At 40.8% G+C, this 12,580-nt stretch overlaps 1 protein-coding gene across 5 annotated transcripts in view; it reads left to right on the top strand.

The window, feature by feature from the left end:
• LOC141091106 (ephrin type-A receptor 3-like) overlaps nt 1-12,580 on the top strand; it is a 409,334-nt gene that overhangs the window by 380,431 nt on the left and 16,323 nt on the right. For 3 of the 5 annotated variants that reach the window (XM_073576465.1, XM_073576466.1, XM_073576463.1), the window contains 2 exons: nt 9,413-9,631; nt 10,588-10,737. In XM_073576465.1, the coding sequence (XP_073432566.1) occupies nt 9,413-9,631; nt 10,588-10,737 (369 nt within the window). The remainder of the gene's footprint in view (nt 1-9,412; nt 9,632-10,587; nt 10,738-12,580) is intronic. The other 2 variants (XM_073576467.1, XM_073576464.1) reach the window with 1 other exon arrangement.

Genomic DNA, 12,580 nt, shown 5'->3' with positions numbered 1-12,580 from the left:
GGCAGCAGTGATCACACTGGGTGGCCTACAGCCTGACGTGGCTGCAGGACCCACTCCACAGCGTGAGCTGCACTCACACAGCCCTTGCAGACAGCTGTGAACACTGCTGCTAGGGCAAAGAAGGCTACAGTGGTGGTTTATGTAGCCTGGGTAAAGCACTAGATGTTTGGTGGAATCGCTATTTCTAACTGTCCCTCACAGTCTTCTACAGCAGCCTGTCCCTAACTGAATTCACAGCAGAGTGACCAGAAATGGCGGCTGCGGTGGCTTTTATAGTGCATCATGACATCATTTCGGCAGCCAATCACAGCCATGCCAATAGTTAACATGCCTACATGCCTAACAGGATGTGCCCACACTTCGGAGGATTCCCATTGGCTTAATCAAATTCCGATTCCGATTCCGGAATCCGATATGACAAAAGTATCGGAACTAAGTATCGGAATTCCGATACCGCTAATATCGGCCGATACCCGATACTTGCGGTATCGTAATGCTCAACACTACACATTACATAAGATTGCAAAAGCTAGAACTTGAACCTCAAATCTCTCTCCTCCTCGAACCATAAAATGGACTCCCAGGAGAAGTCCGTGTTTGGAATTCAGCACCTAGTGTCCTATACGAACTCTGAACTTTACAATTCGAGTTCGCTCATCTTTAGTTACCATCCGTTTACCCATTCCTTTATATGATGGAGTCACTTGGACATTACTAAGGCTTTTTTTGCTTTAAAAAGTTGTATTTGATACAGTCCTACAAGACTTTGGGGTGTCTTCATGCATGTATTTTCAGATTAACTGGAGGCCTTGAAGTGCTTTTTACTCAAGAAGAATCTAACACTAGAGAAGACAGAAATGATTCAGAAGGATCTAGATAAGCTTGAACAATGGGCAGTGACTAACAGAATAGTATTTAACAGGGAGAAATACAAGATCTGGGCAACAGCAGCAAAAATGACATAAAGAATAGGAGGAAAAAGCTTTACGACAGTAAGGGTGATCAATGAGTGGAACAGGCTGCCATGAGAGGTGGTGTTCCCCTTCAGTGGAAGTTTTCAGAGGCTGGAAAGACATCTGCATGAGACGATTTAGTGAATCCTGCGTTGAGAAGAGGGTTGGTCATGATGACCCTTGAGGTCCCTTCCAACTCTAACATTCTATAATTCTATATCAAAGTACTAAATAGGACCTCCATCTTGTGCTGGTTAACACTGCCACGCCTAGAACAGAATGACCTGGTTTTATTTGTTTCCTATCTCCTTTGCATGAACCATTGGTTATTTTCCTAAGGCTTCTTTGCGAGGGCTGCAAAAAGATTGGCAATGATTCTACTGACCTATTAAACAGGAGACGCAGTAAACTTGGCTAGACCCCATCACTCATAGGCTACCAGCGTAGCAGTATAGGCTGTCCTTATGGCACATACACCCTTGTACTTGACTGTAGTCTGGAAGACCATTCATTTGTGCATCAATCTAAACCAGGGGATCCAAGCTAATGTCATCATATATTTTTTTTTTACTCATCAAGCAAGGGAGATAGTAGACTCTGAAAATAAATATTTGGTTATTCTAAAGCAAATATATAAAGCATGATTAGATATTTATTAAAAGGTCCACACTATAATTTTAGATTAGTTTTCCAGATATTTAAAGAGAATGTATTTGCAGGCTTTTGCCATGTAATTTAAGGATAGAACGAGAAAGAGGGTGAGACACAGATTTCAGTGACGTGTCACTTATTAGGTTGTGTCCTGTTATTTTAATACAATGAGTGTTTTATCACCAAAAAACTATCACATTCTGGACTACAGCTCACATGAGCCCTGGTCCGATCACACTCCCTCCTCTAATAAGCAGCTTACTGTCAATAGACAAAGTACACAGAGAACAAGGTGTGGGCAGGTTTAACTTTCTTAGCTCTGCTACATGCTACACCTAAAACTTCTGGTTGCATAACAACTGCTTCACCAAGTTAGCTAAGTAATACATTGTGGGAATCTGGGTCTCTTTTTCTACATTATGCAGCTCTCAGATGAGGTAGTAAAAACCTGGTGACAGATTCAATTTAAATGTATAACAGACATATTTTTATCTCCTCATCAAGAGATTTTTTTATCTCTAATGGAGACCCAAGTCACTGAGAACCCTAATATAAGAAAAAATATTCTTGAATATTCCATTGTAAAAGGTTTATCATTAGACTTTAACTTATAGCTAAAGGCTGAAAACAACACAGACGCCCCAACAAAAGAGGTAAAACATTCCCCATATACAGTAGGATGCATTTCTCTTAATTACATAAGTAAGCTATAATGTATGAATAGCATTAATAGGGTTGGAAATGGTGACACATACAGTCATGGCCAAAAGTATTGACACCCCTGCAATTCTGTCAGATAATACTCAGTTTCTTACTGAAAATGATTGCAAACACAAATTCTTTGGTATTATTATCTTCATTTAATTTGTCTTAAATGAAAAAACACAAAAAGAATTGTCCTAAAGCCAAATTGGATATAATTCCACACCAAACATAAAAAAGAGGGTGGACAAAAGTATTGGCACTGTGCGAAAAATCATGTGATGCTTCTCTAATTTGTGTAATTAACAGCACCTGTAACTTACCTGTGGCACCTAACAGGTGTTGGCAATAACTAAATCACACTTGCAGCCAGTTGACATGGATTAAAGTTGACTCAACCTCTGTCCTGTGTCCTTGTGTGTACCACATTGAGCATGGAGAAAAGAAAGAAGACCAAAGAACTGTCTGAGGACTTGAGAAACCAAATTGTGAGGAAGCATGAGCAATCTCAAGGCTACAAGTCCATCTCCAAAGACCTGAATGTTCCTGTGTCTACCGTGCGCAGTGTCATCAAGAAGTTTAAAGCCCATGGCACTGTGGCTAACCTCCCTAGATGTGGACGGAAAAGAAAAATTGACAAGAGATTTCAACGCAAGATTGTGCGGATGTTGGATAAAGAACCTCCACTAACATCCAAACAAGTTCAAGCTGCCCTGCAGTCCGAGGGTACAACGGTGTCAACCCGTACTATCCGTCGGCATCTGAATGAAAAGGGACTGTATGGTAGGAGACCCAGGAAGACTCCACTTCTTACCCCGAGACATAAAAAAGCCAGGCTGGAGTTTGCCAAAACTTACCTGAAAAAGCCTAAAACATTTTGGAAGAATGTTCTTTGGTCAGATGAGACAAAAGTAGAGCTTTTAGGGCAAAAGCATCAACATAGAGTTTACAGGAGAAAAAAGAGGTATTCAAAGAAAAGTACACGGTCCCTACAGTCAAACATGGCGGAGGTTCCCTGATGTTTTGGGGTTGCTTTGCTGCCTCTGGCACTGGACTGCTTGACCGTGTGCATGGCATTATGAAGTCAGAAGACTACCAACAAATTTTGCAGCATAATTTAGGGCCCAGTGTGAGAAAGCTGGGTCTACCTCAGAGGTCATGGGTCTTCCAGCAGGACAATAACCCAAAACACACTTCAAAAAGCACTAGAAAATGGTTTGAGAGAAAGCACTGGAGACTTCTAAGGTGGCCAGCAATGAGTCCAGACCTGAATCCCATAGAACACCTGTGGAGAGATCTAAAAATGGCAGTTTGGAGAAGGCACCCTTCAAATATCAGGGACCTGGAGTAGTTTGCCAAAGAATAATGGTCTAAAATTCCAGCAGAGCATTGTAAGAAACTCATTGATGGTTACCGGAAGCGGTTGGTCCCAGTTATTTTGGCTAAAGGTTGTGCAACCAAGTATTAAGCTGAGGGTGCCAATACTTTTGTCCGGCCCATTTCTGGAGTTTTGTGTGAAATGATCAATGTTTTCCTTTTTGCTTCATTCTCTTTTGTGTTTTTTCATTTAAGACAAATTAAATGAAGATAATAATACCAAAGAATTTGTGTTTGCAATCATTTTCAGGAAGAAACTGAATATTATCTGACAGAATTGCAGGGGTGTCAATACTTTTGGCCATGACTGTATGATGCATTCTGACCCCCTTTTTATGACCTATTTAATAAAGAAACATTATCTTGATGTCTCCATTATTTGCTCATAATTTAAGCTTTCCCTGAATCTTTGTCCTTCACGATCCAATAAGTAATGTCATTGTGAGGGTCCCACTTAGCATTATCCTATGCTTTTAAGTAAACTCCAATGTCATTTTTTTTTTTTACTTGTTTTATTGGTTTCTATTAATAGGGTACAACAATAGAAAAAAAGGAAACAGTTGTTTATTCAATGCTTTTCTTCAGGTGACAAAACCTTTCATTAGTAATTGGAGAATGAATGGAATAGAGGTAGGCAGGTTCAGGTTTCTATTTGTAAAATCGAATTTTCCATCATATGATATGTGGGAAAACAGTATGCAATTATACTTTCATATACCCTGTATTGTTCAGAAGAGGATGTATTCTGTTCTATCTTGTTTCCAAGCAAATGGCATTGAGAATCCTATAGACACTCCGTACACGAACACATCTGTTATACAGTGGGTACGGAAAGTATTCAGACCCCTTTAAGTTTTTCACTCTTTCATTGCAGCCATTTGGTATATTCAAAAAAGTTCATTTTTTTCTCATTAATGTACACTCTGCACCCCATCTTGACTGAAAAAAAACAGAAATGTAGAAATTTTTAAAGTATTCAGACCCTTTGCTCAGTATTGAGTAGAAGCACCCTTTTGAGTTAGTACAGTCATGAGTCTTCTTGGGAATGGTGCAACAAGTTTTTCACACCTGGATTTGGGGATCCTCTGCCATTCTTCCTTGCAGATCCTCTCCAGCTCCATCAGGTTGAATGGTGAATGTTGGTGGACAGCCATTGTCAAGTCTCTCCAGAGATGCTGAATTGGGTTTAGGTCAGGGCTCTGGCTGGGCCAGTCAAGAATGGTCATGTTCTGAAGCCACTCCTTTGTTATGTTAACTGTGTGCTTATGTTCATTGTCTTGTTGAAAGGTGAACCTTTGGCCAAGTCTGAGGTCCAGAGCCATCTGGAAGAGGTTTTCATCCAGGATATCTCTGTACTTGGCCGCATTCATGTTTCCTTCAATGGCAACCAGTCGTCCTGTCCCTGCAGCTGAAAAACACACCCATAGCATGATGCTGCCACCACCATGTTTCACTGTATTGAATGTATTGGGTAGGTGATGAGCAGTGCCTGGTTTTCTCCACAGATACCGTTTAAAATTCTCACCAAAAAGTTCTATCTTCATCTCATCAGACCAGTGAATCTTATTTCTCATAGTCTGGGAGTCCTTCACGTGTCTTTTAGAAAACTCTATGTGGGCTTTCATATGTCTTGCACTGAGGAGAGGCTTCTGTAGGGCTACTCTGCTATAAAGGCATGACTTGTGGAGGGCTGCAGTGATAGTTGACTTTGTGGAATTTACTTCCATATCCCTACTGCATCTGTGGAGCTCAACCACAGTGATCTTGGGGTTCTTCTTTATTCCCTCACCAAGGCTCTTCTCCCACGATTGCTCAGTTTGGCTGGACGGCCAGGTTTAGGAAGACATCTGGTGGTCCCAAACTTCTTCCTTTTAATGATTATGGAGGCCACTGTGCTCGTAGGAACCTTGAGTACTGCAGAAATTCTTTTGTAACCTTGGCCAGATGTTTGCCTTGCCACAATTCTGTCTCTGAGCACCTTGACCAGTTCCTATGACTTCATGATTTTCATTTGGTCTGACATGCACGGTGAGGTATTATATAGACAGGTGAGTGCCTTTACAAATCACGTCCTATCAGTTTACTTAAGCACAGCTGGACACCAATGAAGGAGTAGAACCATCTCAAGGAGGATCACAAGGAAATGGACAGCATGTGACTTAAATATGAGTGTCTGAGCAAAGGGTCTAAATACTTTATAACCATGTGATATTTCAGTTTTTCTTTTTTAATAAATGTGCAAAAATTTCTACATTTGTTTTATTTTTAGTCAAGATGGGGTGCAGAGTGTACATTAATGAGAAAAAAAATGAACTTTTTTGAATTTACCAAATGACTGCAATGCAACAAAGAGTGAAAAATTTAAAGGGGTGTGAATAGTTTTGTACCCCCTGCATACGGTATATATACTGTCTATGTATATACTGTATATATATATATATATATACATATATATACAGTATATATATATATATTATATATATGGACTTACATGGCTAGTTATCTACTAATTAAAAAGTTTGTATTAAAGGGGTTGTCTGGGCTTTTCACGGTTTACAGCAAATGATCTACTAGCTAGAAATAATATCTTCACCAGCAAGCTAGACAAATACTAGAAAATAAAACTAATAAACTTTATTTTAATTTGATTAAAAAGGGACTTAGTCCATTTTAAAAAATGCACATGTAAAAAAACACAAACACAAACAAAAGAACCGCTAAATGCGGTAAGACCAAACTTCAGAAAGTTTCTGAAGTTTGGTCTTACCGCATTTAGCGGTTCTTTTGTTTGTGTTTGTGTTTTTGTACATGTGCATTTTTTAAAATGGACTAAGTCCTTTTTAATCAAATTAAAATAAAGTTTATTAGTTTTAATTTCTGGGCTTTTCACATAATCTCAGTGCATATCTGGGCTGCAGAATGCTGAAAATAAGTAATTTACCTTCTGTGGCAGTTTGCAGGGTTTGCTAGATATCATCTCTTGCTTGTAAGAAAAACATCCAGGGGGGTGTGTTCTAGCACTGAAATGAGAACTGGTCGTTTCCTCCTCAATAGCTTCACTTTCCATAGATCACTGTTCAGCGTGTGTCTGGGGGAGGAGCAGCTGGGTGGTCCTGCTCTCTGCACTGAGGCTGCTAGAGAGGGAGGATTTGTTACTGTGTGAGGAGGGCTAGGCTTCTTCATGTGGACGGGGAGGGCCTGTTGCTATGGAGGGTGGGGTTGTTGCTATAGAGAGCAGGTTTTTAGTAGAGTAGGAGGAAACGACCAGTTCTCATTTCAATTCCAGAACACACCCCCCCTGGACGTTTTTCTTACAAGCAAGAGAAGATGTCTAGCAAATGCTGCAAACTGGCCACAGAAGAGAAATTACTTATTGTCAGCATTCTGCAGCCCAGATATGCACTGAGATTATGTGAAAAGGCCGGACAACCCCTTTAAGTCTTATAGGTATCATTTATTAAGGAGATAAGTGAAATTTGTTGAATACTTTTAGATCCAACCAATAAGACTTCCAATGATCTCAAGAACATCATGGAGCTTATGTTGAGTATGAGCAAAACTGTTCCATTCATTGTCTATGGGTGTCACGCACAGTGTGGGAACACTAAATGCAGCACAAAGGGATGAGGGGAAGGAAGCTCAGACACTAGGGAAAGGGTGAGTGGAGACCCCTAGGCAGATCTGATAACACTCTACCTGCCCTTCCGTCCCTAAATTGGTTCCTCATCAATCGCCAAGCAGAAACCTAAGCCCTGTATCTCCCTCGAGCTAGAGTCTGGATAGGGAGGGGGTGGGTATGAGCACTGGTCAATCCCCACTGTAAATTAAAGACAAAAAGGTAGACAGATGAGGAGAATGAGGAGAATGAACTTAGCTTGAGCAGACTCAGAGAGGTATCACCAAACGTCCTCAAACAGCGCCAGAGAGGAAGTTAGCCAACTTCTGTATCTCCAAGCCTTCACAAGGGAAAAATGTGAATATCACCGACAACTCTCTGCAGCAGACTGGGGATTTAAAAACCCCCATGTCCAGGGGTGTCAGCTAGAGTCAGAGGAAGGTTGCCGCTGGTTCCAAGAGTCAGAAGGGTTAAAGAGGCATCTGTAATGCCAAACGTAGAGACCTTCTGCAGCCAGATGCAGAGCGACAGCCTACCACATCCGACTCACCCGTGACAATGGGACTTCTTTTATTAACCCACTACAAGCACCTGCCTGTCTCCGCCAGTCCTGCAGACAACGTGTAGAGCATTGGTGCCCAGTTTTTGGGATCAGTGGGAGCCCTAGAAGTCAGATTATTCCTGTGAAATTATCTTGACGCTCTTTGATAGACCTTGAACATGAGGGAAGAACCACCCCTGGACCTTCATTTATAGTTTTGTTTATTTTCCTTTTATGCCTTTGTTTTGATATAAAATGATGTGCCCAATCATTTCAGAGGGTTGAAATTTACAGCTTAATACGCCATTATTACTTTGTATAGTTTTATACATATATTAACTTACTTCTAGCAAGCTTTACACTCATGTTCCAGTTTGGAAAAACTAAAGTTATAGGGAACCAATCACATTGATCTTGTGGTCCAAATTACAGGCTGCAGGTTATAGAGCAGGAGAAGGTGAAAAAACTGATATATTATTTTTATGGGATAAAACAAATCTGTCTTCTTCGTGATTGACAGTGTGTAAGTGTATATATAGAATCAGCTGTCAATCACTGAGTACAACCGCACACCGGACTCCAAAGCAAAGAATGAAGAGAAGTTACATTTTAAAAAAATACAGGATAGGCTTGGGTTACATGGCGACTTTGGCCGAGACCAATATCGGCTAGCTGTTGCTGCTAAATCGCAAAGCCATACAAGTGAATAGACTACTACTGCGACAAATTTGCTAGTTGCAAAGAGTCCAACTGTATTAGATTTTTGAAACTTACTTGTCGCAGTCGCAATGCACTTGGGGTCGCAATGTGACCCCATACACTTTTATTGTGCTGCAATGTAGGAGCGAAACCAAAGTTAGGTCATGCAACTGATGAGTTCTTGACGCTCCAGAAACGTGTTGGTGTTATTTTATTATTCTAAGCTGATATAGATGTTATTTGCAATTTTAACACATACCAATAAAAACTGTTTTTATGTCCGTGGAGCTGGATCTCCCCTCAGTTTCGGGTGTTTTGGCAGTAACACTATCCATGGTGTGGACAGGACTGGATTCAGGCATTACTGGTGTGGTGGACTTTATTTCTTCATATCTATAATCTAGTGCCCACAGACAGGACCACGTTAATTTATAAGAAGCTTTACCTCATCTCCTCACCTTCCATGTACATCCTGTATTTTTCCTTATTGACTTTTCGTTATTAAATCACCACATCCATCTCCTCCTTCCTTGCACTTTGTCTTATAATCAATATGTCTCAATACACAGTTGGACGTGCCGCTTCATACCATGCTTTTTGGATCAAAGACGAAACTCTCAATGCATAGGCCCATTTCTCTGAAGTACCTCTCGGGCTCAGCAGTGGTTGTTCTTTGTGTTTTATGAAGCCATGGATGCACACTGTACAAAAGACAGCAAATAGGAGAACCTGAGCAGAATAAAGTCTCTGTCCGTGGATCGTCTCTAGTGTAATGAGACAGGGATCACTTTTGTAATGCATACTGTATGTTGGTAATTTGTTTTTGGACGTCTTAGCATGAGTATTGATGAGAATGTTCTGTCTTTCTTGTAGAAGCATGATGGCCAGTTCACTGTCATACAGCTGGTGGGGATGCTACGAGGTATTGCATCTGGGATGAAATACTTATCGGACATGAATTATGTCCACAGAGATCTGGCTGCCAGAAATATCTTGGTCAACATCAATTTGGTTTGCAAAGTGTCAGATTTTGGCCTCTCTCGAGTCCTTGAGGATGACCCCGAAGCCGCTTATACTACAAGGGTATGTTGGGTAAATAGTTCTTATAACAACTACGTTTCTTCTCCTTCCTTGGGTTTTCCAGTGATCTGCATTACTTTACTGACTTTACTACTGAACCTTACTACTTAGAACTGCTTTAGCCGTTGGTTTTCTCCTTCTTTAGCATCTTGACCGGTTTCACCAGACGTTAAACCCTTATATTTCAACATAGTTGTCAACTACAACCTGTTAAGGAGGAAATTATACGGTCATGTTACAGCTCCTCATATGTACAAAAGTATAGACCTGACTTAAAGAGAATGTGTCACCTGGTTATTGCTACATAATCTGAATGCACCATAATATAGGGGCTGAAATCCTGATTCCAGCGATGTGTCACTTACTGGTCTGCAGGCCGTCATTTTGACACCATCACAGTTTTCTCTGCTGCAGATCTTAGAGCTAGAAATACTGAGCCCTGTATAACCCCACTCACACCAGTGATTGGCAGCTGTGTATAACCCCACCCACAGCAGTGATTGGTAGCTGTGTATAACCCCGCCCACAAAACTAATTGGCATATTTCTGTATACACTATATAGTGATTGAATGCTGCTAATTAGTGGTTGGGGAAAGAGTTACACAGAGCAGTTGACTAGGAGGCATGAGACATCTAGTCCTATAGTGATAATCTCCTGCTGATAAAAAAACTGATTTTATTGACACAAAAAAGAAAGCCTAATAAGTGACTCATCGTTGGAATCAGGGTCCCAACATCTATATCATGCTGCTCTCAGATTACAAAGCAAAAGCCTACTGACATATCCCCTTTAATCCTTTCTGTGCGCATTCTTTACTTCATCAATTATATATTTTATTGTTCTGTTCACATTTTATTACTAAAGATCAGTCACTGAACTAATTTATGTACATTTACATTTTATATTCCTTTTTATATTCTCTTTTTTTCTATTCAATGTAACAAGTTGTTTCACTTATCTTAAAAGGGAGGTAAAATTCCGATCCGGTGGACAGCGCCAGAAGCCATTGCTTATCGAAAGTTCACCTCAGCAAGTGACGTGTGGAGTTACGGCATCGTCATGTGGGAAGTCATCTCATATGGAGAGAGGCCATACTGGGAAATGTCCAACCAGGATGTGAGTTACTTAGGATCCCTTATGTTACAACCAAACCATCATGTTTGGACTTGAAAACAATGTTAGGCTACAGTATGTTCACATGCCGCATTTTTACAATGTTTTTACTGCGTTTTGTTGTGTAAATTAAAAGCTTCTTTTTACAGTTCAAGCAAAAGCTATGAAATTTCACAAATCTTATGCACATGCTTGTTTTCTTTTTTCCTCACTGAAGTTAAGAACTCCAGCATTTCTTTTAATATGCAGCATGTCAATTCTTTCGGCATTTTTGCAGCATTTTTTTTGGCTTTTATATTGCTTTGTATTGGTGAAAAAACGCTGCAAAATTTACAAATGAATTGAAATGCTGCAGATTGAAAGAAATACTGGAGTTCTCAAATTCAGGGAGGAAAAAATGCATTTTTTAAGAGTTTTTTCACCCTTAAAAAGCAATATGAAAGTGAAAAAAATCCTGCAAAAAAGTACAACAATGTGTTAGGCGCCAGGATTCTTCCACTGCGCGGGATAGATCCCAGGTGCTGTGGTCTCCCATTCAAGCCCAGCTGCTGAGATTGTTGCTCAGCACATACATCAGTCCCAGCATTTTGCACTGCTTCGTAGTGTCCATGTGGCTACTGCTGGCTCTCCAGCAAAGTCTATGGTAACCAGTGGTATACAGAGGCAGCCCTACCCTCTGGAGTCTAAGTCCAGAAATCATCTTACTGAGCATGTCTGTGATATGGCGCCTTCTCATTGGTGCTCGGACTCTGACTGCTCTGGTGATGTTGCAGCTCCGTCCAACTGGGTGTGAGTGTTTGGGGAGGAGCCTAGCGCTTGAAAGGCTTCCAGCGGCGCACGCGGGCGTGCTTGCGTCATTTGTGTTTTGGTGTGTGTGGGTGGATTCGCTACCGCTCTGTCTGTATGCTTTTGTGTGGCTAGCAATGGTCAGCTTCAGATAGATAGTGTAGATTTTGCCTTTCCGCTTGACTTAGCACCTGTCTGGGCCACGTGTGCGATTAGCATGGGTCAGTTGCGGGGCAAGCTCAACCCATGTGCTTATTCCCTGTGGGTTTAACAGGGTATTGCACGCTTCTCATTTTTCAGCGTTGCTCGGTGGATAGCTGAGCTTGATACTTATATTTTCTGTGCCTCTCAGTGGTTAGCTGAGTGGTCCTAATCGCTCTGTGTGGTTTTAACTCAGTGTGTTCGCTAGTGTTTAATCCGTCATTTGCTCACACTAGCAGCAGGTTAATTTCTCTGCACGGTGGACCCCGGGTTGTGATTGCACTTTATTGTTTACTTTAGTGCAATCCGCCAACCCTAACACAATGTTTTTGTGGCATATTTGTGGTGATTTTGAAGAATTTTTTTTAATTGAAACAAAGTTTATTAAACCTATATTGCAGACAAAGCACACCCCCAAAAAATAATCAGACAAAAAATGCAGCAAAATGCTGCAAAAAAAGCCACAAAAATACCACAAAATTGGCGGTTTTACTGCCAAGAGAGTAGATTTTGGCTGCAAATAAAAAACACATAAAAAAGCTTAATGTGATCATAGCCTAAACGTGTTTCTCTGACTTTTCAAAAGTTGCAATAGAGTTGGGAATGATTAAAAAGAAAGAACCATTACTTACCCTTTGTATCCCTTGTTGTACAATTACTGCACCCTGGTGGTCACCCCAGGCCTGCATTGGTTATGTCCTGTCCTTCAATCATGGGACCATTGAGGCCAGTGATTGCCTCTAGTGATTTAAGGGGGTTTTACACTAAGCGATATCGCTAGCAATATCGCTAAAACGTCACTGGTTTTGTGACGTTATAGTGATATTGCTAGCGATATCGCTATGTGTGATACTTACCA

The sequence above is a fragment of the Dendrobates tinctorius genome, unplaced genomic scaffold (assembly GCF_039654945.1).
Source record: "Dendrobates tinctorius isolate UK_male_01 unplaced genomic scaffold, ASM3965494v1 ptg000049l, whole genome shotgun sequence".
NCBI lineage: Eukaryota > Metazoa > Chordata > Amphibia > Anura > Dendrobatidae > Dendrobates > Dendrobates tinctorius.
This window is presented reverse-complemented; position numbering and strand designations above follow the sequence as displayed.